The sequence below is a fragment of the Muntiacus reevesi genome, chromosome 1, assembly GCF_963930625.1.
Source record: "Muntiacus reevesi chromosome 1, mMunRee1.1, whole genome shotgun sequence".
Lineage (NCBI taxonomy): Eukaryota > Metazoa > Chordata > Mammalia > Artiodactyla > Cervidae > Muntiacus > Muntiacus reevesi.
Genome location: NC_089249.1, coordinates 285,203,356 through 285,231,142, shown reverse-complemented (window position 1 = coordinate 285,231,142; position 27,787 = coordinate 285,203,356). Strand labels below are relative to the sequence as shown.

General features: G+C 44.4%; 1 protein-coding gene across 1 annotated transcript in view; it reads right to left on the bottom strand.

The window, feature by feature from the left end:
* The window catches only part of CAMK4 (calcium/calmodulin dependent protein kinase IV), a 240,192-nt gene extending 212,678 nt beyond the window's left edge, over positions 1-27,514 (bottom strand). Inside the window, exon 1 of the mRNA XM_065936986.1 lies at positions 27,300-27,514. Within this exon, the coding sequence (XP_065793058.1) occupies positions 27,300-27,460 (161 nt within the window). The 5' untranslated portion in view covers positions 27,461-27,514. The remainder of the gene's footprint in view (positions 1-27,299) is intronic.
* Between the last annotated feature and the right edge of the window lie 273 nt (positions 27,515-27,787).

The following is a 27,787-nucleotide window of genomic DNA, read 5'->3' as shown; positions in this document are numbered from 1 at the left end:
TTTCAAAATTTCTACACTAAAAAAAATTGTTATAATTATTTAATGTTTAATACATTTAAACATACTGTATTATTTGTAATATATATACACAAAAATATTATCTAAGTATAATATTTAGGTTATTCACTTTATAATCTTAGGAAAAAAGGTTTTAAAGATAGTTCTTTCCAGTTTTCAGGCTACTGTTTCAAGCAAAACAGGCAGTTTTAGGATTGCCTCTGTCCTTAGCAAGAAGAAATCTTTGAAGTTTTATAAGGTTGGGCGTTACCCCAACTTCTTGACCTACAGCAGCTTTAAAGCCTCTTTTCTTTAGACTGGTTAGGGAAGGAACAGGAAATTAATCTAGCCACTTTTTTGCACAGAAACTGGCTTTTTTTCAGACAAGGCTTTAGTGGGGCCCCTGCTGCAGGAGGCAGGAAGGAGAGCAAACAACGGTTCCCTTGCTTGCTTGCCAGCATTCTGGTGGAATCCAAGCACACTTGCTATTTTAAAACAGTTTCTTTTGATTCGACTAGTACCTTTCTAATAATATCAGACTTTAAATTTTGATTTGTTTTCCAAAAATATGTTTCCTTGTTCACAACATCCATGTAGACAAGCTCGGGTGGCCCTCATAGAGGAAGCAGCTCAGAGGATTTGGCAGGAATCCAAGACACAGCTCATATGCACAGGGACCCGCAGGTGACGATCACACCTGCCTCTCATGCTCCACTGCGTTCCAGACAAATGGATCGCCCCACAACATGATCTGATCACAGGTCACAGTCTTTCGCCAGGACCTGAAGCCACATCTAGACTTTAAACCATCTCTAGATCACGCGACAGTCCTTATGGGGTACAGGAGAGAGAATCTCCGCTCTGTCTGATCTAAGAATTCATCACGGTAAGAACGGATTTAAACAGAGCTAAGAGGGAGTACTTTCCTCTTCCAGGAATCAGCCCCCTGAGAGTGCAGCCACGTGCTGAACACGGTGAGAGTGGAGAGGCGGACTAAGCCAGGCCGGAGGCACTTCCAGGGCCCACCCAGCCTGCCCATGCTCCCACTTGTTCTCTATGGTGCAGACAGTCTCTTAAGAGTCACATTAAAAAGCTAAAAGGAATAAAACGAGACTTACTGTGTCCAGAACATAGAACCTGCTTCACCATACTGAATGGTTCCCCACAGTGAGAAAATCTCCAAAGGGCAGAAAACATTTTAAAGTTATTACAATTTAATATCTGCCAAAGGAAAGTGATGGCTCTGAGCAAATATGAAGATCATTAACTCAACACTTAATAACCATTCACTTATCTAAAAGTATTTCTCCATCAACATTATTGAATCTCCACTTGGTGAAAACACAAAGTGTGATCCCAAAGAGTCTTATAATTTAACAGAGCAAGAGGAGCCCACAGTACTACATTTAGGAACACAAACAGCAGAAACATACAGACACGAAAGTGCCCACAGTTGCAGTGAAGCCTGTTGGCTCAGCCACAGCTTAACCCAGCGTCTCCACAGTGTGTCCACTAGTCCAGTGAGGCAGTCTTCAGGCGAAGGAGAAACGTTCCCAATCAATAAGTTCAAGAAATAGTGCAAAACACAGTGTACTGGAGCACAGTAAAGAATGAAATATAAACTACAGGTCAATATAACATACATTAATATATGTTTAATACAGTATTTCTCAAATTTATTTAGACACAGAACTCTTCTCTGGTATTACAATTAACACCCGTGATAGGTTCATACATTAACTGTATTAGACTGTAGACTGTTGTCCAATTACACACCAGTCTTGATGTTTCTATGAAGGCATTTTGTAGATCTTATTAATGTCTATAATTAGTTGACATTAAAGTATACGAGGAAAAAAAAAGTATACGAAGTTATCCTCAAGAGTGTGGGTGGGCTTCATCTCACCAGTTGAAAGTCCTTAAGAAGAAAACCGAGGTTTCCCTGAAACAGACTGCAGAGACAGCAGCTGCTCCTGCCCGCCCTTCAGTCTGGGGCTGGACAGCCTCCACACCACATAAGCCAACTCCTCAAAATATTTATATTTTGTAATACTTATAACTTAAATCCTTAAACGTGCATTTGTGTGTGTGTATTAATTATTGGTTCTGTTTCTGTGGTCGAACTCATTGATAAAACACCTCGAGAAACTAACGTTTTACGTAACTTTCTTTAGAGAATACACTACAGTCCCATCTTCTACAGCAGTGAATTCATTCTTTCCACGGCATGACTGCAATCAGACCTCAGGAGTCTGATCCTGACTGTGTGCGCTCACTCGCTCAGGCAGCCGACTCTGCAAGCCCACCAACCACAGCGCTCCAGGTTCCTCCGTCCGTGGGACTTTCACAGCAAGAATACTGGATTAGCACTAATCAAAAACTGCAGGCTCTTCCACTTTGTCACCATGACTTGTTCAAGTGAGCTGGTAATACAGACTTGAGACAATAAACGCACAGATGACCTCTGCTGTATTAAGTGGCAGAAGGAAGTGAAGACCCTACTGTTCTGGATGATGGTTAGTTGCCAACCACCACCAGGATTCAAACCGCTACATCTTGCTACCATGAGGAATGCTGGCATGAAAACAAACCAACAAATTCAGGAGGGCAACATTGAAAGAAATGAAGAAAAATAAATGTATTCCAAGTAAAACCACAGGTAAAACCTGAGCAACCTCTGAACTTTACTTCAGCCAATTAATCCATTCCATTGGTAAAGGCAACCTGAGTTGGCACAATATACACTTGTGGAATTGCACCTGCATATAACAGTATCCTTTGGGACAAGGCCACCCACTCCAGTATTCTGGCCTGGAGAATCCCATGGACTATACAGTCCATGGGGTCGCAAAGAGTCAGATGCGACTGAGCGACTGTGACTTTTCACTTTCTCTTTGGTGCTTCTCAGGTGGCGACAGTGGTGAAGAACCTGCCTACGAAGGCAGGGGATATAAGGGACGCGGGGTTCAGGCCCTGGGTTGGGAAGATCCCCTGGAGGAGGGCATGACAACCCACTCCAGTGTTCTGGCCTGGAGAGTCCCATGGACAGAAGAGCCTGGCGGGCTACAGTCGATAGGATCACAAAGAGTCAGACGTGATGGAAGCAACTTAGCACGCACGCATAACAGTATCCTAACTAAAGGGAACACAGAAGAGGTAAAAACAGTATGCAAGAATATAAAATGCTCTGTTTAAGGATAAATATACCGGGAAGGGCAGCAGAAATGGGGAAAATGATGTCCACTAAATGATTAGATCAACACAAGCCTCGTGCTACCCAGCTTTTCAGAACAGATAAAAGAATGTATATGTCTAAATGAATCTCAAACATCAGGGCTCCTTAAATGTCTTTGAAAACTTGATGAAAGCAGTGGTCACTTCCATTAGAAAAAGACTACACATAATATTTCGATTTCAGCTTCAAGAGTCTCATGTCATCCTACCACATAGGAGGTCTATGGATTAAAGTCAGGAACCCCCACTCTACACAGGGGTTGGAAAACCCATGAACACTGATGTTTGCGGACAGACATAGAAGATTAGAACTAGAAATGTGGTTTGACGGAACACAGCTTATACAAATGACAGTTATTTGTGAGAACCATTTACTCCTGGGACTGATAACACTGTTCGCATGCCATGATACACACACCCACCTGAATCTTAAGGTCAGTTTTATTGACGTCAGTAAACTTTGTCCATGAATGCTCAGCATTTCATGGCACGCAGAACATGGTTGTTACAGCTTTTAAAAAGGTAAGGGAAAGTTAATCAGCAGATTGACAGGCAGTTAAGAGGTTCAGAAAGTGATATCAAAGAATCAATTTGGGAGGTGGAAGTCAAGTGGAACTCACCTGTCACTTTTTAATGGAATTATGAGGATAAAAACCAGTTACAGGGGCCAAAGTAGAAGTTGATTAAGAGAAATTTAAAAATGGTTGTGCTGACTCATGTCAGAGAAAGCAGACTAAGAAAGGAAAATGAGATATAGCATCAAGTATTATTAGCATTGAATTCTTCAGCTTAAATATAGCCATGTGAAAAAAAAAATAAGACATTGTTCCAATTTTCCCTGTTACAGATAATGAAAACCTCTGCCATTTCTATCAACAATAAATAAAAGTAGTTTTTCTTATCAGTTAAAGGAATTCAAACCTAACTTGACAACCTATCACTATAGTCAGCAAAGCTACTGGGGTTAGGAAAAAAAGACAAGCATATTTATTTAAAGAAAATCAGATGCTAGCAACATTAACTGAAATTAAGAATAAATATCTAGTATGTTTCTCTTATAAATAACTTTTAGAATCAATAGCATCCCCGGCTGTAAGAAAATAGCCTTGATCTCATGACATCTGCCGGCACCATAAAAATACTTCCATGTAATTTTTCCAGTCCAAGTACTGTTAAATACTGCAGTAATATATTAATCAATTCATCTGCTCAAACATTCAGTTTTCCTGGAGTCAGAAAGGACAAATAAAGCTACTTAGTAACGCTATTGTTTAACACAGATAGCTATTTTAAAGTGGATGGGACACACACATCGGCTACTTTCTTAATGAATTGTGAAAGAATGAGAATCTCAGCCCTGCAAATATCAACAGGAACAGAGTGCGCTCTGACATGCATGCTAAGACTCCTAAATGTGATAACAGTACTTGCAGGGACAGAAGTTTTTTAACACTGTCCAAAATGTGAAAGAAGTAGAGTGTAAAACATTATCCAATGTTAAATAGTTTTGCTGCATTTTACTTTTTAAGACTATATCCTCCTCAAAAAAGAAAAAAAAAAAAGCACAACATACAAAGTAGAAAATAGCGTCAATTTAAAAATCACATTAACAGTTTCTTAGAGATTAAGAAATGCTGCATTCTGAAATAATTCAGGAAAGCTATTGGAGGAAGGGCTAGGAGTGGCTTAATTTAAACCCGGGACTCTTAAACGACACTCATGAGGAAAAGAAGTGTGTCACAGAGTCAGAGTACAGAGGCCAAGGCTCTGGTCCACTTCTACCACTAACCAGCTTTGGAGAGCTGGGAGAGACACGTGCTCTTTCTGTGCGCAATGTCTAAGGTGCTACCCAGCTTTACAGTCTTGAAAATTTAAGTAAGAATCTTAATAGTGTAGATGTACACACATCTTAATCATACATCCCAGGAGGTTCAAGTGGTAAGGAATCCACCTGCCAATGCAGGAGATGCAGGCTGGATCCCTGGGTCAGGAAGGTCCTCTGGAGGAGGCAATGGCAACCCACTCCAGTATTCTTGCCTGGAGAATCCCATGGACAGAGGAGCCTGGTGGGCTACAGTCTTTGGGGCTGCCAAAGTCGGACACAACTGACAAACACGCGTTTTAAGTGTTTTTACAATCTGAGACTTGACAACACCACCAAGAGTAGCCCTGTCTGAAAACAGGAGAGACCCATTATATATGCATCTCTTCCAGACATCTGCCTGAATCTTGCCTCATCCTCTGAAAAGATATGGTTGGCCCAGAGGGGAATAGTGACCACCACGGGGCTACTACAATTTCCAGTTAGGATAATTCAGTCACAATATAACCTATATGGCTTTTCCAGTGGTCATGTATGGATGTGAGAGTTGGACTATAAAGAAAGCTGAGCACCGAAGAATTGATGCTTTTGAACTGTGGTGTTGGAGAAGACTCTTGAGAGTCCCTTGGACTGCAAGGAGATCCAACGAGTCCATCCTAAAGGAGATCAGTCCTGAGTGTTCATTGGAAGGACTGATGTTGAAGCTAAAACTCCAATACTTTGACCACCTGATGTGAAGAGCTGACTCATTAGAAAAGACCCTGATGCTGGGAAAGATTGAATGCAGGAGGAAAAGGGGACGACAGAGGATGAGATGGTTGGATGGCATCAGTGGCCATGAGTTTCAGCAAGCTCCTGGAGTTTGTGATGGACAGGGAGGCCTGGCGTGCTACAGTCCATGGGGTCACAAAGACTCAGACACGACCGAGTGACTGAACTGAACTGATAACCTATATCCTTAGCAGAGCAGTCAAGAATCTTCTCTCTGCCTGAGTCTGTGCAGCCACATGGGGTGAAACTATCTTAGAGGCGCCCCAGTCCAGAAGGAGAGGCATGGGAGTCTGCTGGCGGGGCCTCAGTGACGGAAGCAGAGTGTGTGAGTCAGGCAAGGCTGTCCCGTGCTCCCACGAGAGGACAAGGGTGTTTGTACAGTCGACACATGTGTGTGCAGTGCAAAGGAGCTCTACTCTACGTTACCGGGCAGCCTGGACGGAAGGGGCTCGGGAGAGAGTGGACACATGGCGAGTCCCTTCGCTGGTCACCTGAACCTACCACGACATTGGTGCTCGGCTATACCCCAAACAAAAGGAAACAAGAGGATGTGGACAAAGGCGTCCTGCTTGGCGAAGGGCCCACGGAGTTGCCGCACCCTGCATGCTGAACGTGGGCAGCGGGACAGAGCCTGTCAACGCACGAGGAACAGCAGCTGCTGCGCAGGGACCCAGGGTGAGAAGGCAGACTTAGTGCAGCCAAGACAGGAAAGCAACCAGAGCTGCTTTGAAAAGACCCACGGCTCATGGGGAAAGGCTCCACGTCCTGGACGGCATGGAAGACCAGAAAGGAGTCTCAGCAGAGGAGTGGCATAATCAACTAGTCTATGAGAGGTCACCTTCCAAGCAGAGAGGGAAATGGATGGGACTAGAGACAATATTTAAGATATCAGGGTAACACTCTAGGAAAGAATCTCTAATTTATAGAACTAAAAGGACCAGTGGCCAATTACAGGATCCCTGATTTAAAATATATTTAAGAAATGTCACATCCAATGACCTTCATCAAATGTGTATAATATATATCATGCCAAGAACTTTACCATGCATGATATCTCACTGAATCCTCATAAAAAACTTATGAGCTTATTATACCTCTTCTGAGACTCTGAATGGATAAGTGATTTCCCAGAATCATATATCTGTTAGGTGAAAGATTATGTCTTATAACCAGGGATGAAGGAAAAATCCAGAGTATCTCCCACGATCCTCTGCAGGAAGCCAAGGTGGATGTGGTAACATTTACTGAGATGAAGTATACAAACAGGGGAGCAGGTTTGCTAGTGGCTGCTGGCTGGAAGTGAGGGGAAGAGAGTCAGGTTGAACAGCCTGCATAGACACCTAAATGGTCCTCCAGTGGAGAGTTCAGCAGGTCATCTGAAGTGAGAGGCACTCCTACTATGAATTATGCACCTAGAAGACACATACAGATACCAACTGTTATCTCGAGCCTATCTGCTTGTATCAAAACAAGAGAGGATTTCTGACTTCACTCCTTCCCCTTGAACCCACATCTACAGTACTCGCCACTGTCTTAAGCATAAGATTTCAGAAACAGTTTCCACCAGATTCAGTTTCTCACTGTCTAGTACATTCCTAATTGCGTGGTTTATGGTGGCAGCATATTTTTAAACAAGTTTTGGAAAGTGATTTAAGATTTTCAGTCATCCTATATACATATACAAATTTATTAGTAATAAATAATATCTAACAAATCTTCTTTACAGAAGAACTACAAATAATTTAATATGTAGATATTCCTCCCTCCAAGAGGTGGAGTTTAGTCACCCTCCCTTCCAAGAGTTGGTGAGATTTAGCTTTAGCAACTCGGTTCCAAAGACTAGGCAAAGTAGGGGAAGAGATAAGTAGCAACCAAACAGCAAAGAAATCCGGGATAGCACCCTCACCAAATACTGAATGTTAAAATCACCAGAGGTCAGGCAGCTTTGGGTACACCTGATAATACATGACGAGAAGGGCCCTTCAACTCTATGGTATTCCTTCCCAAAACATGACTCCGTTTAATCATGTGGAAAAATGACAGGCAAACCCAAATGAAAAGGCACTCTACAGGACACCTGTCCAGTACTCCTCATGACTGTTAAGGTCACAAGAAACAAGGAAAGATTGAGAAACTGTCATATATCCAAGAAAGCAAGGAAACATGACAATAAATGCAATGTAGCTGCCTGAACTAGCCAGAAGAGAGGGAGGACATTAATGGAAAAGTTGATGAACCCAAACACAGTCTGGGGTTAATAAAAAAAAAAATTACTATTCAAATAAAAAGTTTCATCCAGTGTGTGCACAGCTTTTTTTCTTAATATGGCCACATAACCTGTCTTAAAGCCTTTGCAATAATCCTTTGAGAAAGGCACTAGTATTTTCATTCTACAGATGAAGAAAGTGAAGTTCATCGCAGTTTTTAAAATAAATTAACAATAGACAGCTAATAAGTAGCCAGAGTTGGAATGCATTAGTATGTTTACACCACCAGATTAATAGTGGTTCTATTAATATTTACTGGAGTCATGGGTTCACTTAATACTGTCTGCAGCCATGCTATTCCCCTCAGAGTCAGCCTATAACCAGCTTATTTACAGAATGCTGGAATCCAAAGACATTTCAAAAGACTGCAATATCCAATCAGTGCAGATCCAGTCACTTTCTCTTTTACAGAGAGCCATTCCAGAACTAATACTCCTTACCTGAATGACTGTAAGACATCTCCTAAGTCATTCGGTCTCTATTCCCCCCTCCCTTTCCTTGCCATATGTATCTTATTAACACGTTCCTCAAAGTTTATTAATTTGTTTTCTTATGGGTTTCAAAGAAATCCCTTCACCAGAAGAGACTAAGACAATTAACAGAAGCTACTAAAGATATATAGGATGCAACCAAAAGTCAAACTTCATTTTACTAGTTAGATACCAAGTTACAGAAATATGTTGTTACATATAGTCTATACTGACATCCCTGTTAATACAAGGTCTCTTCTATATGATATGCTTTTATCAGTGTGCACAGATTATAGCCTGCTTTAAAGCAGTTCCTACTACATCTGTGTGTGTGTGTGTGTGTGTGTGTGTGTGTGTGTGTGTGTGTGTGTTTTAATATCCTTAAATGCTTTCTAGGACTCTCCTTTTTATTTCCAAATCACAGTCAAGTTGCAGTGATTCTGGGTCCAGTTATTTAACTTTCCAGGGAAGAATGCATTATTCTTAATGAAAAATTAAAGTGAAGAGGAACTAAAGAGCCTCTTGATGAAAGTGAAAGAGGAGAGTGAAAAAGTTGGCTTAAAGCTCAACATTCAGAAAACTAAGATCACGGCATCCGGTCCCATCACTTCATGGGAAATAGATGGGGAAACAGTGGAAATGATGGCTGACTTTATTTTTCTGGGCTCCAAAATCACTGCAGATGGTGACTGCAGCCACAAAATTAAAAGACGCTTACTCGTTGGAAGGAAAGTTATGACCAGCCTGTATAGCATATTGAAAAGCAGAGACATTACTTTGTCAACATAAGTCCCTCTAGTCAAGGCTATGGTTTTTCCAGTGGTCATGTATGGATGTGAGAGTTGGACTATAGAGAAAGCTGAGCACCAAAGAATTGATGCTTTTGAACTGTGGTGTTGGAGAAGACTCTTGAGAGTCCCTTGGACTGCAAGGAGATCCAATCAGTCCATCCTAAAGATCAGTCCTGAGTGTTCACTGGAAGGACTGATGTTGAAGCTAAAACTCCAATAGTTTGGCCACCTGATGTGAAGAGCTGACTCATTTGAAAAGACCCTGATGCTGGGAAAGATTGAGGGTAGGAGGAGAAGGGGACGACAGAAGATGAGATGGTTGGATGGCATTACCGACTCAATGGACATGAGTTTGGGTAAACTCCGGGAGTTGGTGTTGGACAGGGAAGCCTGGTGTGCTGCTATTCATGGGGTCGCAGAGTCGGACATGACTGAGCGACTGAACTGAACTAAATGAATATGTGACAAAGTTGGTGCAAATAATATCTCAAAGCTACAAAATGATTAAATTTTCTAATTTTAATGCTCCTCTTATAAGAAAAGCAAACTGTAAAAATTATACAGAAAGACCTATCTATAGCAGTTATTTTAAACTATCTCCCTCAACCATCTTTTTGTCTGCAGATATTGAAAACCTTAAGGTTATACCACACATTATTTTCAATATGTGAAATACAAAAGGACAGCAGTTATTTACAAATATTAAGATCTTTCTTGGATCACCTCAAGGTCATACGAAGTCATGTAGTGTCTACTCCATGACTCTACATTATATGTGAGCTTCTCACTAGCGAAAGTAATGTGAACTTGATTCTTAAAAATTAACAGTTTAAGATATAAAATTGATACCAACTAACAGAGAAGGCAATCTAGTGTTGAAAAAACACTGACCAAGTTTATAAATTCAGTAAGATCAGTCAATCTTAAAGGAAATCAACCCTGAATACTCACTGGAAGGATTGATGCTGAAGCTGAAGCTCTAATACTCTGGCCACCTGATGCAAAGAACCGACTCATTGGAAAAGACCCTGATGCTGGGAAACATTGAGGGCAGGGGGAGAAGGAGGTGACAGAGGACCAGTTGGTTGGATGGCATCACTGATTTGAGAACACGAACTTGGGCAAACTCCGGGAGATAGTGGAGGACAGGGAAGCATGGTGTGCTGCAATCCAGGGGGTCACAAATTGGCAACTGAAGAACAACAACAAAGAGTAAGTAAATGTTAATAAACTGGTGCTCAACAAATCAAAAGCATTAACAGGATTTTCCAGGATGGAAAGTGCACTTGGAACCAGCAGGTGAAAGTGTGGTCAGAAGTCAGAGGAACACTGGGTTCTCAGTCCTGAGAGAGGTGTGTAAGTGACCACATGAGCTGTCCCAGGTCCAAGTCCTGATGGAAACATATGATATTCAAGAAGAGCCAAGTTTTATGTTTTAATAGCTGAGCCTCTAGTTCACAAAAAAAAACTCCTGTGCCAGCTGCTAAGGAAACAACGCACCAGGAGCTGGCGGGCGTGGGCACCTGGAAAGCCCACAGGTATGCACACAGACGCAGCACAGATACCACGGGGGTGGTGCCTGAGGCAGCACCGAGATGGAGCCGAAGCTCCATCACCTCCCCGTGAAGTCTGCCTCGGAACTGCTCAGTCCCCAAGTCAGCCTCAGTCCCCAACACCTGGGAGAGGAACAATGCTGGGCATATGAAAAAGGAAAAGCGCATCACTCTCCCCCAGCTACACATGCCCCACTAATCTAGATTAACTCAGGTTGGCTCCTGAGACAGCATGCTGATTCTGAGGTTTGTGACCAAAGTCGGAAGGGTGTCAAAGTGGAGAAAATGGGCATATGGGGATTCTGGCAGGCTCAGCTGCCTTACCTGCCACAGCACAGCAGACTGGGTGACTTAAATCAGACAGTTATTCTTCATGGGTCTGGAGGCTGGAAGTTTAAGATCAGGGCCAGCACAGTTGGGTTCTGGTGAGAGTTCGCATCTTGGTTTGCCAACAGCTGACTTCTCGCTGTGTCTTCATGCAGCAGAAAGTGAAAGCATGCTTTCCAATCTCTCTTCTTGTGAGAGCACAGATCAGATCACGAGGGCCCTCCACCAAACATCATCACAATGGGGACAAGGACTTCAACACGAGATCCATAGTGGGGACACAAGCACCAGGCCATCACAAGGAAGATACAAGGAAAATGAGGTGGACCTGGGCTCTGGTGGGACAACAGGAACAAGGAGGTGCTTGTGGGCTGAGGCGCAGCCAGCTCAGGAAACAAGACGAAGTCCTCAGCAAGCAGTGACCTTCCTTCCTTCCCCCCAGAGTCTTTCTTTCACGATACCACCCCCCTCTGTCATCAAACACAAAATGAGGACAAACGTTTCAGAATACTTCTTTTGACAGAGCATAAAAATCATGACTGTGAAGTTAATGACCCTACTTAGAAGTTAAGTCAAGGGGTGAGTTTTTTGATAAGAATTAGACATCCCAACAGATGATTTTTACATAAGAACCGCAAAAAAAGCCCGACACAGGACGGACCATTCCCACTCTCCTGCCTGACATCTCCTTAACTCTCCCTCCCTCCTCGGGCAGGTAGGACGTGTATACAGAACTACGGCCCAGGACATCAGGACATCACTACTTGCTTACACAGCCACAAACGGGTCATGAGTCAAGCCTTTTCAAAGCAGCTATTTCTTCATTACTTTTAAATTTAAATAATTTTAAATGATCCCCTTTCACCATCTTTACTTCCACTAAAAGAAGTAACTAACAATGAGTATATGTCTCTAAAAAGAGATGAAGCATTTAAAAAACACAAAATAAGAAAAAATTATTCAAGATCTTCCAACACATTTATAAAGCCTTTGGAGCTGAGAGCCCTACTTACTCCAAAAGCTGTTCTGTCTCCTGAAAACACAGTAAAGAACTAAGGCAACCATCTGGAGACTGACTGATAATAAACTGGAAGAAAACACATATGTACAGATGCTTGTGGCTAGAAGGTAACTTTGAGGTAGATGATCTAAACACAGAAGATCACATTATCCCCAATCATTCAGAGATGGTTGTTGGATAGTCACTAAGTCATTTCCCACTCTTTTACAACCCCATGGACTGTAGCCTGCCAGGGTCCTCTGCCTATGGAATTTCCCAGGCAAGAATACTGGAGTGGGTTGCCATTTCTGTCTCTAGGGGATCTTCCCAACCCAGGAGTTGAACTCAGATCTCCTGCAATGCAGAAGGATATTTACCACTGAGCCACCAGAAGGTCCTTTAAGACAGAGCAGCCTGATAACAGACTGGAGCCCAGAATGTTACAGAGGACTTTGAATTGCAGAGGCTCTGCTGGTATGACTAACTCAACAAATATTTAATGAGTGCTCACTATACCAGGCATTGCAATTGGTCTGAGGACACAGGAGTGAGGAGACAGGACCGAGGTCTGGCCCACAGAAGCTCACACTCTAAAGAGAGGGGCAAAGACACTGAATCAGTAACTTCAGTGTGCTGGTTTAGCAAAGGATCTGTGTAGGGAAACATCTTGAAGGAAGAGAGATTTAAGCGAAGAGGCTTAGTAATAGGCATGAAAGATGGATGAGATTCAGGGCTCCTGTGAGCAGCAGATGCTGTGGTGGTGAAGATGGAAAGCATTTCCCTGGAAGACAATAAATGGATGACGTGGTATGAGAGTGGGAAGGCGGGAGGGGACAGGGGGAGTCTCCTGAAGGAATTAGAAGGGCATTTCAGGCCAGGGGAGTTTCACGCACAACCCCCGGAGATCTGAGGCCCATGAAGGGTCCCCGGAGGACGGCAGGCAAGACAGGAGCACGGCGGTCACGACCTGGTCCTGAGTCCAGCGCTTCCCCCTCTGCGCTTCAGGCTCGCTCCTCATCTGAAAAAGTGGCTCACCTTGTCGTATTAGTGAAATAATTAACAATGCACATTAAAAAAAAAAAAAAAAAATCGCAACACCAAGTGAAAACAGCCCGCGGTGGTAATTAGAAGTGACGGGGAGTAAGTAAGGAACCAAGCCGACAAGCTAGGGTCACACTGCTGGGGAGCCGAGCACGCTGACGAGGGCGCTTCACAGCTGCCTCACTGGAACCCTCCTGGCGCCCTCCCACCTTCTGCTCCACCTGGAGGTGATTCTCAGCTGAAGCGCCAACCGTGTGCAGTGAGGTGTGCACACGTGACCGCCTTCCATCCTCACGGCAACCTCGAGGCGGATGCACCGCCCATCTTCACTTCACACGGAGGCCCAGTGAGAGCCAGGCCCAGACGCGGGAGACGCGCGCCCACGCAGCGCCGTGCTCCCCGCGTCCCGCCTCACCGCCCCGGGATATGGCCTCCTCACGCCGCAACCGCGGCCTCCTCACCCGGCGCTCAGCGCCCGCCTCAGGCTCCGCGGCCTCCTCACCCGCGCCCTCCTCACCCGCGCCCAGCTCCCGCCTCACCGCCCCGGCTCCGGGGCCTCCTCACCCGCGGTCAGCGCCCGCCACAGGCTCCGCAGCCTCCTCACCCGCGCTCAGCGCCCGCCTCAGGCTCCGCGGCCTCCTCACCCCGCGCTCAGCGCCCGCCTCACCGCCCCGGCTCCGCGGCCTCCTCACCCCGCGCTCAGCGCCCGCCTCAGGCTCCGCGGCCTCCTCACCCGCGCTCAGCGCCCGCCTCAGGCTCCGCGGCCTCCTCACCCGCGCTCAGCGCCCGCCTCACCGCCCCGGCTCCGGGGCCTCCTCACCCGCGGTCAGCGCCCGCCACAGGCTCCGCGGCCTCCTCACCCGCGCTCAGCGCCCGCCTCAGTCTCCATGGCCTCCTCATCCCGCCTCACCGCCCGCCGGGTTGGCCTCCTCACCCCGCGCTCAGCCCCCGCCTCGGGCTCCCGGCCTCCTCACGCCGCCGGGCTCCGCCGTCCGGGACGCCCTACCTGCTGCTCCGGCCTTAGCCGGCCCCGAGTGCCTGTCTGGCCCGCTGTCCCCTGGCTGAGCCCGCCTGACGGTGTGGCCTCCATCCCCGGGGCCCAAGCGGGCATTGGCCCCCGCTGCCCACCCCGCCTGCGCCTGAACCTCACCTGCCCTGGGCGCCCCGCTCGGCCTGGACACGCCAGCTCCTCAGCACCTGGAGGCCCGACACAACCGCACCGCGTGCTGTGAATTACCCGGAGGATGTGCTCAGATTCCTACTCTGCTAACGTGGCACCCATACACATGACCGTCTCTGTTTATTATCACATGTTTAAACTGCAGATGGTGATTGCAGCCATGAAATTAAAAGACGCTTACTCCTTGGAAGGAAAGCTATGACCAACCTAGACAGCATATTAAAAAGCAGGGACATTACTTGTCAACAAAGGTCCGTCTAGTCAAGGCTGTGGTTTTTCCAGTGGTCATGTATGGATGTGAGAGTTGGACTAGAAAGAAAGCTGAGCGCCGAAGAATTGATGCTTTTGAACTGTGGTGTTGGGGAAGACTCTTGAGAGTCTTACTGCGAGGAGATCCAACCAGTTGAATATTCATTGGAAGGACTGATGGTGAAGCTGAAACTCCAATACTTTGGCCACCTGATGTGAAGAGCTGACTCTGTTGAAAAGACCCTGATGCTGGGAAACATTGAAGGCAGGAGGAGAAGGGGAAGAGAGAAGATGAGATAGTTGGATGGCATCAACTATCAGTTGATGACTCAGTGGAGATGAGTTTGAGTAAACTCCAGGAGTTGGTGATGGACAGGGAGGCCTGTGTGCTGCAGTCCATGGGGTTGCAAAGAGTTGGACACAACTGAGTGACTGAACTGAACTGAACTAAACTGCTTCTAGAAACAGGTTACACTTGGAACTCACAAGTTAACTTCATTGAACATTTTTATTACCTTATGTGTTCACACAGAGGGAAAAGGGAGAGGAAGGACTCACAGTCCTGTAAAAACACAAAGTTTAGTCTCTCAGTTGTGTCTTTGCGACCCCATGGACTGTAGCCCACCAGGCTCCTTTGTCCATGGGATTTTCCAGGCAAGAGTACTGGAGTGGGAACCACTAAAAATGTTTCCAGTCACAAAGAAAACTTCAGAGGCCTGTAAGGACTGAACACTCCAGGCCAGGCTAATTTACTGAATTATAGAGCTTGAATTTGGATACATTTAATAACATATCTTATTTTCTCACTAGCTGTCCTAACAGGGAGCTTTGAAGCAATAAGATTCACTTGAATGAAGAGGTAGCAGTGCATTTATATCCTGTTAAAGATAACACTTGGACTGACTACCTGTTACAACTAAAGAACAACTTTGTACATGAAAGTCCCACATAGAAAGTTGTCATTTACTAAGTTAGGGTCACTAACTAACTGTCCCTTCAGGACAGTACAAGAAGTAAAGCAGACCAAGCTAAAAAGTATAAGGTACGGTACAATGAGAGGGAAAATGCAAGCAAAGTCCCTACTAAACAGTCCATGAAGACTGAAAGAGGGAAAATAGCATTCAAATACTGCATTACAGTCACAACAAACATGTGAACATAACAGAAGATTTGCAATCCCCTACTCTTCTCTGTTCTGGCTTATAATGTTAGTCAAATACTCTCCATGATATAAATCAAAGAAAGTACGGTTTTAACAAAAAATGCTACCACAAACCAGTAAAGAAAATGGTGAAGAACACATTATATGCATTGCTTTTTTAACAGCTCATTCTAATCAGAATGTTGTCTCAAGCCTGCTATTTAAAAAAAAAAAAAAAAATTTTTTTTTTTTTTTTGCACCTGGTGGATTTTTCAACCATATCACCCTGAAGCATGACTTAAAAAGCAATTAACTGATGACAATGCATTTGTTAACCAAGTTAAACTCAGCATCCTGGCATGAATGCCCACAACTCTTCAAGCCCTGACCATCAAACACTAGGAAAATGCAGTCAATAGCCTAAGCCAGCAATTGACAAAATTTACCATGAAGTTAGGAATTTTGAAACTGACATTCTTGCTTATGAATTCTGGGTTCAACCACACACACACAAAAAAACAAACACCAAAACCAAAATTAATTTAACCCTCTGCTTGATGGGCAAACTGTATTCCTTTTGTTTGTTTGTTTGTTTGTTTTTGCTATATGACTTTTTCTTTTTGGTTATAATGGCAGTTAAGCTCTTATCATAACCTTTCATCAGGTAGTCTTAAAATGCATAACAAGTGCACATATGAGTCCACTTCCCCTTTCTGCACAAAGTCACACCTTGTAATATGATTTCTTGTTTGCATTTTGATCTATATATTTAAGATAATGTTCATAAAGTAAAATGTTAGGATCTAAATATAAGTAAAAAACTTACTCAACAGCCACTTAAAACTACTATTCTTTGATCCAGTAATTATCCAACAAAATATTTTGAGCACATGCTCCCAAACTGTGTATTCTATGTACCTATAAATTCAACACATGTGCCACTGAACCAATATGTGATATTCTTTTCAAAACATTTATAAAACACAAAAATTAGAAAAATAAAATAGATTCTCTTCTACATTCCTTTAGCATCCCAATATATTATTCACCCCCTGGATATGAATATCCCACTTTGGAGACCTCTGCTTTAGTTAAGATATGAGTGACTGCTTTACTTTAGTTCTAAAGTCTATTTAAATGAAAAAAAATTACTTTTTTTAAATGCTTAAAACAGTCTCAGAGGACCTTAGTTAGTCCACCTGTGATATGTGCATGGCATACAGAAGGATCATTCAACATGCAGATAATATATTAGTAAACAGAAAAATGAACAAAAACTAATTAGAAGCAAAAAGATTATTTAGCATATTACTTCTGTAATGTCTATCATTTCAAATATAAGAGAATGATCAATTGAAACTGATTTAATTATTATATACAAAATAAATAACCCTCCAGTAATCTTTGAATGTGAATGCTGATCATGATGTGGAAATTTAGCTTAAAGTACACCCTTCAAGTAAAGTTACTTCATTTTCAAAAGCAAGAATGATGAATGAAACTAACCAATGTACTATACATGTAAGAACTGCAATTGATTTAGTTTCAACAGATATAGAAAAAGGATGAGGAAAAACAAAAGAAAAAGGATGAGAATACATTTAAAGACCGTGCCCACTAAAAACACTATCAGGTTGACATGTCCCAAGTAAAAGGGAGATTAAAGGTAGTCTCTTGAATAAATGAAGCTTTGATGTCATTTTCATCTGAAATTTTCAGGTATGTGAGGAGGAGCAGAAGTTTACCTTGACTGATCTAGGTCTTGGGTCAGCAAACCACAAGCTAAGGGCCTAAGATTGAAGCCATTTATTTTTTATTTTTTATTTTTTTAATTTTTATTTTTCAGTGGGTTTTGTCATACATTGATATGAATCAGCCATAGAGTTACACGAATTCCCCATCCCGGTCTCCCATCCCACCTCCCTCTCCACCCGATTCCTCTGGATCTTCCCAGCCCAACAGGCCCGAGCACTTGACTCATGCCTCCCACCTGGGCTGGTGGTCTGTTTCACCACAGATAATATACATGCTGTTCTTTCGAAACATCCCACCCTCCCCTTCTCCCACAGAGTTCAAAAGTCTGTTCTGTACTTCTGCGTCTCTTCTTCTGCCCTGCATATAGGGCCATCGTTACCATCTTTCTAAATTCCGTATATATCTGTTAGTATACTGTAATGTTCTTTATCTTTCTGGCTCACCTCACTCTGTATAATGGGCTCCAGTTTCATCCATCTCATTAGAACTGATTCAAATGAATTCTTTTTAACGGCTGAGTAATATTCCATGGTGTATATGTACCACAGCTTCCTTATCCATTCATCTGCTGATGGGCATCTAGGTTTTGAACAGTCTTCAACTGAAGAATAGTTTTTACATTTTAAAATGGTTTTTAAAAATCAAAAGAAGAAGAATATTAAGTGACATGAAAATTATATGAAATTGAAATTTCACTGTCGTTAATAAAGTTTCATTGGAACACAGCCATGTGCATTGGTTTCTGTGTTGTCTGTGGCTGATTTCACTCAATTATCAGGGTTGAGAGTTGCCAGAGAGACCTGTGACCCTCAAAACCTAAAGCAGTTCCACTGTCCCTTTCCAGGCTCTTTACCCAGTACAGGAAACTGATCTTAATCCCCCTCAATCCCACACTTCCCCTTTCTTATTCTATCCATGGAGCGAGGGATGGTTTATTTGTTTTTTAAAACCAACATGGTAAATTCTCTCTTACCCACCCCCCTCACTTATCTGCATTAAGAGTTAGAGGCAAATGCTGAGTTCCACATCTTTACCCCCAATGCAGCTGCTTCTATAGCCACCTTTTGCTCTCATAATGGTTACTTTCTATTTTAAGTATAATTTGGGTTTTCAGCTGATACAAACTCAGTCATTTTTTTCAAGGCTTTCTTTGTTCTGATATCAACTTACCCTTCTAACCTTATTTCTCATTACAGTATTCATACTTTATAAAATTTGCAAGATAAATTGTATACCCCACATTTGTCTGCCAGGTTTTGCCTTTTTTTAGAATGTAATTTCCACCTGGGATACTCTTCACCAAAGATCTTCCTCGTTAAAATACTGCCAGATTTCAAGATCCACCCTTCCCGAAGAAGACACCTCAATCTTCCCAGTCAGAATTATCACTTCGTTGTGAAGACTGCTGTAATTCTCATTATCTCCATCTGGTGTGCATGCTGCTAAGTCACTTCAGTCATGTCCAACTCTTCGTGACTCTATAGACTGTAGCCCGCCAGGCTCTTCTGTCCAAGGGATTCTCCAAGTAAGAATACTGGAGTGAGTTACTGTGCCCTCCTTCAGGGGATCTTCCTGACCCGGAGAGCGAACCCGCGACTCTTACGTCTCCTGCATTGGCACAGACAGATTCTTTACCACTAGCACCACCTGAGAAGCCCCTCCGTCTTGTATTAATCTTATTTGTTTATCTCAGATTAACTGTTGCTGCCTTATCAGTAAACTGTATATGTGGATGCCAAGCAGGGTTGTATTTATCACATTCATTCATACTCTAACCTCTTCCCTGTCCACACCCTGTCCCCACCCCTCCACACACCATAAAGTGTCCAGTTCATAATATTCAAACGATCAGACTTATAACAGAGAGGACTTCAAGTGCCACGGAGAAATGGTATTCAATAATAATAAATCAAAAAATGACATCATTCTCTTTTCAATTATTCTCAATCTTTCTGATTACATCAAGAAGAAAACTTCAATTTGTGCTACTATGGTTTAAACTCTCTAATCTTTGATAATCTCCCTTTTTAACAAAGAGAAAAACGATTCTAGGCTTGGAGCCTTCTGGAGACAAGCATTTCTGCTACAATTTAGTAAAAATGCTTTGTTCTTATTGCTTCTATTTATGGCATGAATACTGGTTTTCAATTTAATGAAAATTAGTAATCTCAGTCAGTAAATTGCAATTCAGTTCAGTCGCTCAGTCATATCCGACTCTTTGCGACCCCATGAATAGCAGCATGCCAGGCCTCCCTGTCCATCAACAACTCCCAGAGTTTACTCAAACTCAGGTCCATCGAGTCGGTGATGCCATTAAACCATCGCATCCTCTGTCATCCCCTTTTCCTCCTGCTCCCAATCCCGCCCAGCATCAGGGTCTTTTCCAATGAGTCAACTCTTCGAATGAGGTGACCAAAGTATTGGAGTTTCAGCTTCAGCATCAGTCCTTCCAATGAACACCCAGGACTGATCTCCTTTAGGATGGACTGGTTGGATCTCCTTGCAGTCCAAAGGACTCTCAAGAGTCTTCTCCAACACAGTTCAAAAGCATTAATTCTTCGGCACTCAGCTTTCTTCACAGTCCAACTCTCACATTCATATATGACCACTGGAAAAACCATAGCCTTGACCAGACGGACCTTTGTTGGCAAAGTAATGTCTCTGCTTTTTAAGATGCTATCAAGGTTGGTCATAACTTTCCTTCCAAGGAGTAAGCGTCTTTTAATTTCATGGCTGCAGTCACCATCTGCAGTGATTTGGGAGCCTAAAAAAATAAAGTCCGACACTGTTTCCACTGTCTCCCCATCTATTTCCCATGAGGTGATGGGACCAGATGCCATGATCTTAGTTTTCTGAATGTTGAGCTTTAAGCCAACTTTTTCACTCTCCTCTTTCACTTTCATCAAGAGGCTCTTTAGTTCCTCTTCACTTTCTGCCATAAGGGTGGTGTCATCTGCATATCTGAGGTTATTGATATTTCTCCCAGCAATCTTGATTCCAGCTTGTGCTTCTTCCAGCCCAGCGTTTCTCATGATGTACTCCGCATATAAGTTAAATAAGCAAGGTGACAATATACAGCCTTGATGTACTCCTTTTCCTATTTGGAAACAGTCTGTTGTTCCATGTCCAGTTCTAACTGTTGCTTCCTGACCTGCATACAGGTTTCTCAAGAGGCAGGTCAGGTGGTCTGGTATTCCCATCTCTTTCAGAATTTTCCACAGTTTGTTGTGGTCCACACAGTCAAAGGCTTTGGCATAGTCAATAAAGCAGAAATAGATGTTTTTCTGGAACTCTCTTGCTTTTTCTATGATAAATTTAGGTTAACAAAAATGAGGTGATTTAAACAAAAATATGAAGCAAATTTTAGCACAGGGGTTATGCATATACAACAGAAATCAATGGTACTACATAAAATGGAAGAAACATTTGATTGTAGCAGATAATCAATAAAGCCAAGTGACTTTAATTCATCAAACTCCTTGTTAACTATTTACATCACTAAAAGAAAATCATGCAAAAGACGAGAGCTTCTCAAAAGAAGAAGAGGTGACATTTGATAATGTCTAGAGACATTTTTTGGAGTAGAAAATGGCAACCCACTCCACTATTCTTCCCTGTCTGGCAGGCTACAGTCTATGGGGTCACAAAGAGTCAGACATGACTGAGCATACACACACACAAACACACACACAGACGTGTTTGGGAGTCACAACTGGTGGGGGAGGGTAGGGGAGCTACCTGCAACTAGTGGGTCAAGGCCAGGGGTACTGCTAAACATCTCACAATGCACAGAACAGCCCCACAACAAAGAGTTATCTGGCCCCAAATCTCTACAGTGCCAAGGCTGAGAAACTGCTCTGAGAAAGACAGCAAGCTGAACACGTCCTACCCTCTGCCCACAGTTATGAATCGTCGTCTGTGCAGCACGCTGTCCTTGTTTGATCTTTGTCACCGATAAGATTGCTGAGGAAAATCTCCCACCCAACCTTTCATTATCTTACATCTCCCACACAGCCGCTGCCCTCCGTCAGCAATTAGAATTTTAAAAAGACTGCACTGGAGCATGTCCTTTATACTTTATATGTTAATACTATGCCATCGATAGTCAGATCTAACTTCCTAATTAAACCATGGAAATTTTCAGATGACCCTACATTATCAAACAGATTTTTTAAATAATTAAAGATTAATACCATTTCAGTTAAACCTTCATTCTAACTGCTATTGATTTTATGTAAAGTTCTTTGACTTGAATTATATGCTTCATTGACTCAAATACTATATTTTACAGAATAAACCTGACCTTGACATTTTTAATTCAATATTTTTTATTAGATACATTAGCTTTCCTGAAAGGTAGTCTAAAGAGAACTACTTTTTAAGCCAGCAAAAATAAAATCATTAAAATAAAGCAATATAACTGTTAGTAGCTGAAACAGCTCACTTGGCTACCACTCAATACTTTATTCTCAGACTATTATTGCAAATACATAATCCACACAGATGTGTCTGAGGGTAAGTGTTTACAAGAAAGGTCTTTGAAGCTATTTTGTGGTTAGTATTTTCGTTCTTTCTCTTTTTTTTTTTTTCCAAGTAGAGTTCACCAGAGCAACTTAGAAGCAGACAGCACCTGGGTCTTTTTATGTTTTGTTTTGCTTTGTTTTTCCAAATAAGAAGTTATTTTTACCCTTGCAACAGTATTTGAACAAGGAAAAATATTGTATTCTTAAAGTAATGATGCTATCATAATCTTCACTTGACTTAAAGGTTCTTTACGACAGTATTTCTAAATTTAGCCTTTACTTTGTATTAACTTTAGTAGCGGGCATAGCTTGGAGGTATTTCGTGCTTTTGAGTTCGAGCTGGTTTGACTCTAACTCCGACATGCCTGTGGTAAAATGATGGCAACGGTGAGACTGAACCCTTCTCAGTTCAGTCACAAAGCAGCCTGCCAACAGCAAAGCAGCACGATTCTGAACAGGAAAAGTTAGAGGTGGCGGTTACCAACACTCACACCACCAAGAAAGCGAGCCAAACGCTGCGTGAGACGCGGCTCACGGCCGCGCGTGTTTCAGGGAGAGGTAGGCAGGTCACCGGACTGTCCTGTCCTTGGGGTCCCCAGAACCGAGATGATCCTGTCAGGACCCACAGTGCCAGCCCACTTTGCACCATTCATCCATGCTCTTCAAAGTCGCTGACGAGCACCTGCCGGGCGCTGACACCGCGGCAGGCCACGAGCACACGGCCGCCGATCGGCCGGGCCGACCCTGCCCTCCGGGGCCGGCGGCCAGGTGCTGCCAGAGGGTTTCCATCCTCGCACTTGCAGCCCCACCTCGCTCCCGAGCCCGCTGCCTGAGGAAAGAACCGGTGCGCCAAGAACAAGAGAGCGACTCAACAGGCACACTTCGAATTCCTAGTGAGGTTAAAAAATAAAGACCTCAGCATCCCCACGCTCACGAAACCCAGCGCAGCGAGCGTGGCCGGAGGCCCGCGGGCACTGCGGGGCCCACAGGCGGTGTCGGGGGGAGACGCGGAACTCAGGAGCCCGCGGGGAGGCGCCGGAAGCGCGCGGACAATCGGGGAGGGCAGGGAAAGCGGGCCTGAGTCCTTCCGGAGCACAGGCGGGCCGTTCTTTTAGAAGCCGACCCTCTGCTCTTCCTGACAGGAAGCATTTGCTGACCATTGGCTGAGAACGAAGTTCTGTGTTACTGAGTGGAATACAGCCCCGCGCGGGCCTCCGGATTCCTCCGCTTCGCAGCGAAGATGCTCCTGGTCCCGCCTCCTGAAACGCCCAGTCTGTCCAGGAGATACGCCACCCTCGTCTTATAGAGACATCAGAGTTTTTCCAAAGTGTTTGAAAAGGGAGACCCAATCATGCTGGAAATAAACACAGGGGAATTTTTCTCTACAGAGCCACGCCATCAGACAGGACTCAGGGTCACCAACTGGTCTGCAAGGCACCTCTCAAACGGCCTGTCTCCTGTTTTAATCCAGCACACACAGAGTTAGGCCCGAAACAGTCGTTTTAAAACTGAGTCACAACCTACTGGTGGGATGTGAAATCACATGGGTTCAGTCAATATTTTTAAGAAGCTAGGATAAAATCAAACAGCATAGAATAGGAAATATCAAAGCACATTGTTGGTAATAAGAATAAACATTATGTTATCAAACTTCCCCCCATTCTACACACACGTATGACTCACTATCTAAATTTGTTTGGTTCCTAAGCAAGGATACATGCAGCAAGGGACCCTATATAATTATAGTTATATGGGATTGCTATACAAGTTTTTTAAAAATCGTGAACCAAGTCAGAGGAGGGGGGGAGCAGGTACTGAAAGTCATTAGCCTGAAAAAACTATAGTGAACTGGCATGAAAATGTTTTAAAAGTTTTGATTCCAAATAAACCAATTTCTACTCAAAAAGAAAACAGAAGTAGGTTTTTTAACCTTTCACCGAAATACTTTAATTATGTGATTTTCACACTCTTATTCTTCTGTCCTAATTATCTTTCATTTGCTTCTCTGAACTTGTGTGTGTATGCTGCGGGATGGTGGGGGGACACACATCTGATTCTGTGACAAATATCCTTTCAATGTCATACCAAAGACAGAAACAAAAGGCGAGAAATAACTGAAGCCCGAACCTCAGAGCAGCCCAGGCCGAGTTCTGCCCCTCTGTCTGCCAAACCACCAGATCGGATCTTGGCCACAGAGAAGCTTGCTTCTCCCTTGGAAAAACCTTTAAAATACCAGTTTCTCAAATCACTGGGCAAAGCACCAAGCACTCTCTAGGATACGGAGCCCTGAATGGGACCAAGGCCAATTCATCTTCTTAAGTAGAACTGAATTTGTTGTGAACTTGGTTTTCGTGAACTTTTAAACAAATTTTATAAACACAGCAGTATTTTGAAGGGTGGTTTTCAGAAAAACAAATTCGCTTACCCGAAACTCTTAAATAATTCCTCTCAACACCTTTCAGTTCCTGACTTACTCGCAATCTGAAAAAGGAAAGCTCTCACATCTCCCCTAGTCTGACTGTTTACATGCGGGTCGGTGCCGTGAGCACCACACAGGGAATCCAGGTGGTTACAGCCACGGGAATTTTATTCCCCGAAATCCCCAAATACAGCCTCAGAGTATGATGCCCTGATGTCATATGTCCAACCGTCTTGAACTCAGGAGTCACTAGCTCACCACAGGTAACTGCAATGGCTTACTCTCTGACTCAACCCACACTAGCCTGGAGGGAACTGCGTACTCCCTGTAACTAACCACAACGGCTCCACACAGCGCCAGGGACATTGTTGTCTTACTCTTAATGACAGCCGTGTTACTAAGAGCGAAATGTTTGGGCTTTAGGGTCACCGCTGGCAGGCAGAGTCGGCCCAAGACCGAGGAAAGAGAGGAAAGGCTGGAGACCAACTGACCGCGCCTCAGCTTTATTCTGGAGGGGTGAGGAGGCACACTTGCGCCACTCAGGCAGTACCTGCGATTATAATTCTGTTGAATTCTCTGGCTTTAGAGAGTCTTAGCAATTATGTTTGTAGCATAGTTTTTTGTTTGTTTGTTTTAGGTTTATTTTGTTGGAAAAAAAAATAAGTTTTGGGAATTCCCTGGTTGGCCCAGTGGTTAGGAGTCTGCTTTTCCACTGCTGGTTCAATCCCCAGTCAGGGAACCAAAAGCACTCATGCTGAGCCAAAAAAGACAAGCAAGGGTGCAAAGAAACAAAACATTCTGATCATCAAGTGACGGTATTTCTCAGTCTCAACCAAATGGAGTACGTATGCACCTCACCAATACTGCCATCTACAGAGAACTTGCCTAATATACTTGAATACTGAGAAAAAGGATAGAAGGAACCATTTTTAACCTCTTCTCAAAATATTTTAATTCTCTGATTTTTATAGCAATCAAATGACTCGACAGCAGAGTGATAGTCTGAGCATATATAACTGATTTATATTCATGCTCCAAAATTACTGCAAAATACAACAAGCTTTTTTAAAAAACATAACAAACTCCAAATTCCTTAGGTTTTCCCTATGAAGTCTCCCATTCTGCATATGTATGCAATTGGTATTTTCCCATTCAGTACATAAAATTTGGAAGTTTCCTGAGTTAAGTTTGCGACCCTTGATCACACAGCTAATGTGTGCTGACGGTAAGTCAGAGCGAACGAGGGGCGTCTAAGTAAATGTTACTCAGAAGACAGGCAGACTGATGGTGGGACAGTCTCTACACCATCAGGTGCTTCCTCTACTGGGTGGCAGTTCCTGAAACTCACCAATTTTAAGTAGGTTATCACTTTCATCTGAAGTTTACAGGGTTCCACTGCAGCTCATCATACAATTATGTACACTTCAAACCTTACAGGAGATGTTTTATTTTCAGCCTTACTAGGGAATGTATGCAACAGCAGATCTTTAGATGAACATTGAAAAGCTTGATCAAAGCAGGATTTTACATATTATTCAATGCTCAAATATTCTGAAACCTTTTCAGAGACTGGCAACCGCTAAATTTCAGTCAGAAGCTTTGCCCTTCTTACACACCTCTGCACTCGTGAGCCATTGACAGCAGAGGCAATTCGGACAGAAGTGGCCCTCACACAGTCCCACTAAGGACTAACATCCAGAAGACCACACTGTAGTCACAGTGACACTGAAAAGAAAATGACTGCTAACTCTATTCCAGCAAAATAAAAAGAAAGAAAGAAAAAAGGACATTTGCAAAGAAATATTAAGTATAGAAGCTTCAACTTATTAACGGTTGAAATTACATCTTTAGATTCCATATAATAAAGGGTCTGATTCTAAAGTGAATATTGAAAAGAGGTCTCCCTACCTATGAATAACAGAAAGGAGGAAAAGGGAAGGGGAAAGTATTTTTCAGTGGATAAAAATATAAGAACATAGGGTATCATTCACATTGCAAAACCACTACCTGTTTGGATCTTCAAAGCAGGGACGAGGGACATTTCTGCAACCCCAGGGAGATGGTTTTCTGCATACATAATTAAACAAATCACTCCAGCACGTCAAAGAGCAGCAGAACTCTTCTCACTAATTACCACTGCCTTTCCTTTAAAGCCACGCTAGTTCATTATTCTGCCTGCAACTCCCTTAAATGATTCATCCCCCTTCACTCCTGAGCAGACTCTGCAGGGAAGCTGGTGTTTAAGTTTAATCTCCAGTGCCACTTGCTTCGGTGAGCTTGATGAGGGGAAGGAGGAAGAATTGAATCTAATATTTCTGTCAAGATTTGGAGAGGCGTCCTCCGCCCCTCATCCCCAAAAAATAACTAGACAGACAGAACCCTCTGGCAAGCTATAATCGTGAGCAGAGACGCCGCTTGGGCAAGCAGGGCCCACGTGCGGTGAAGCTGTCACCCACGGAGGCGGCAGCCGGCGAGGCGGCGGTGGGGGAGGACCCGGGCTGCCGCCCGCAGCTGCACCGGCCTGGGCGCGCCCGGGGACGCCGGCTCGCTCGTGAACGGTCCGGAGCTCTCTCCCCGAGCCGGCAGAACCCAAAGGCCGGGAGGCCGGCCCCGGTATTCCGGGGAGCTGGAGCCGCAATAGACAAGCGCCCGAAGCGCGCCGCGGGCAGAAGCCCCAGCCGGCGCCCAGGATGCCCGGCTCCTCCAGGTCCGAGCGCCCCAGCCCGCCGCCCCAAGCCCCTCGAGCCGCCCCGCCGTACCGTCCCAGCTCCGACTCCACCTCGAAGAAATCGCCCAGTGCATCCCTGTTGGAGCCGTCGACCCAGTAATCCGGCACCAGGCTCCCGGGCCCCGGGGCCACGGTGGCGGTGACCGAGGAGCAGGACGAGGCGGAGCACGAGGGCGTCGTGACTTTGAGCATCTTCGCGGCGGGACTCCGCTCGCGCCGCCGCCGTTTGCCGGAGCAAGGAGCCCCCGCGCGTCCCCGCCCGCGAGCGCCGGCGCGAGCGGCGCCCTGCAAGCGCGCGCCCCCGCCCGTGCCCGCCCCTGCGCGCGGCTGCGCTCCCCTCCGCGCGGACTGCGCGCCCCTCCGCGCGGGCTGCGCTCCCCTCAGCGCTCGGAGGCGTGCGGGGGCGCGAGAGACCGGGAGAGGGTGCAGGAGCCGAGCCGCCCGCGGGAGGGGCGGAGGCTGTGGCCGGGAGCGGCGCCGCCCCGCGCTCCCTCCTCCAGCGCCCAGCCTCCCCAGCTC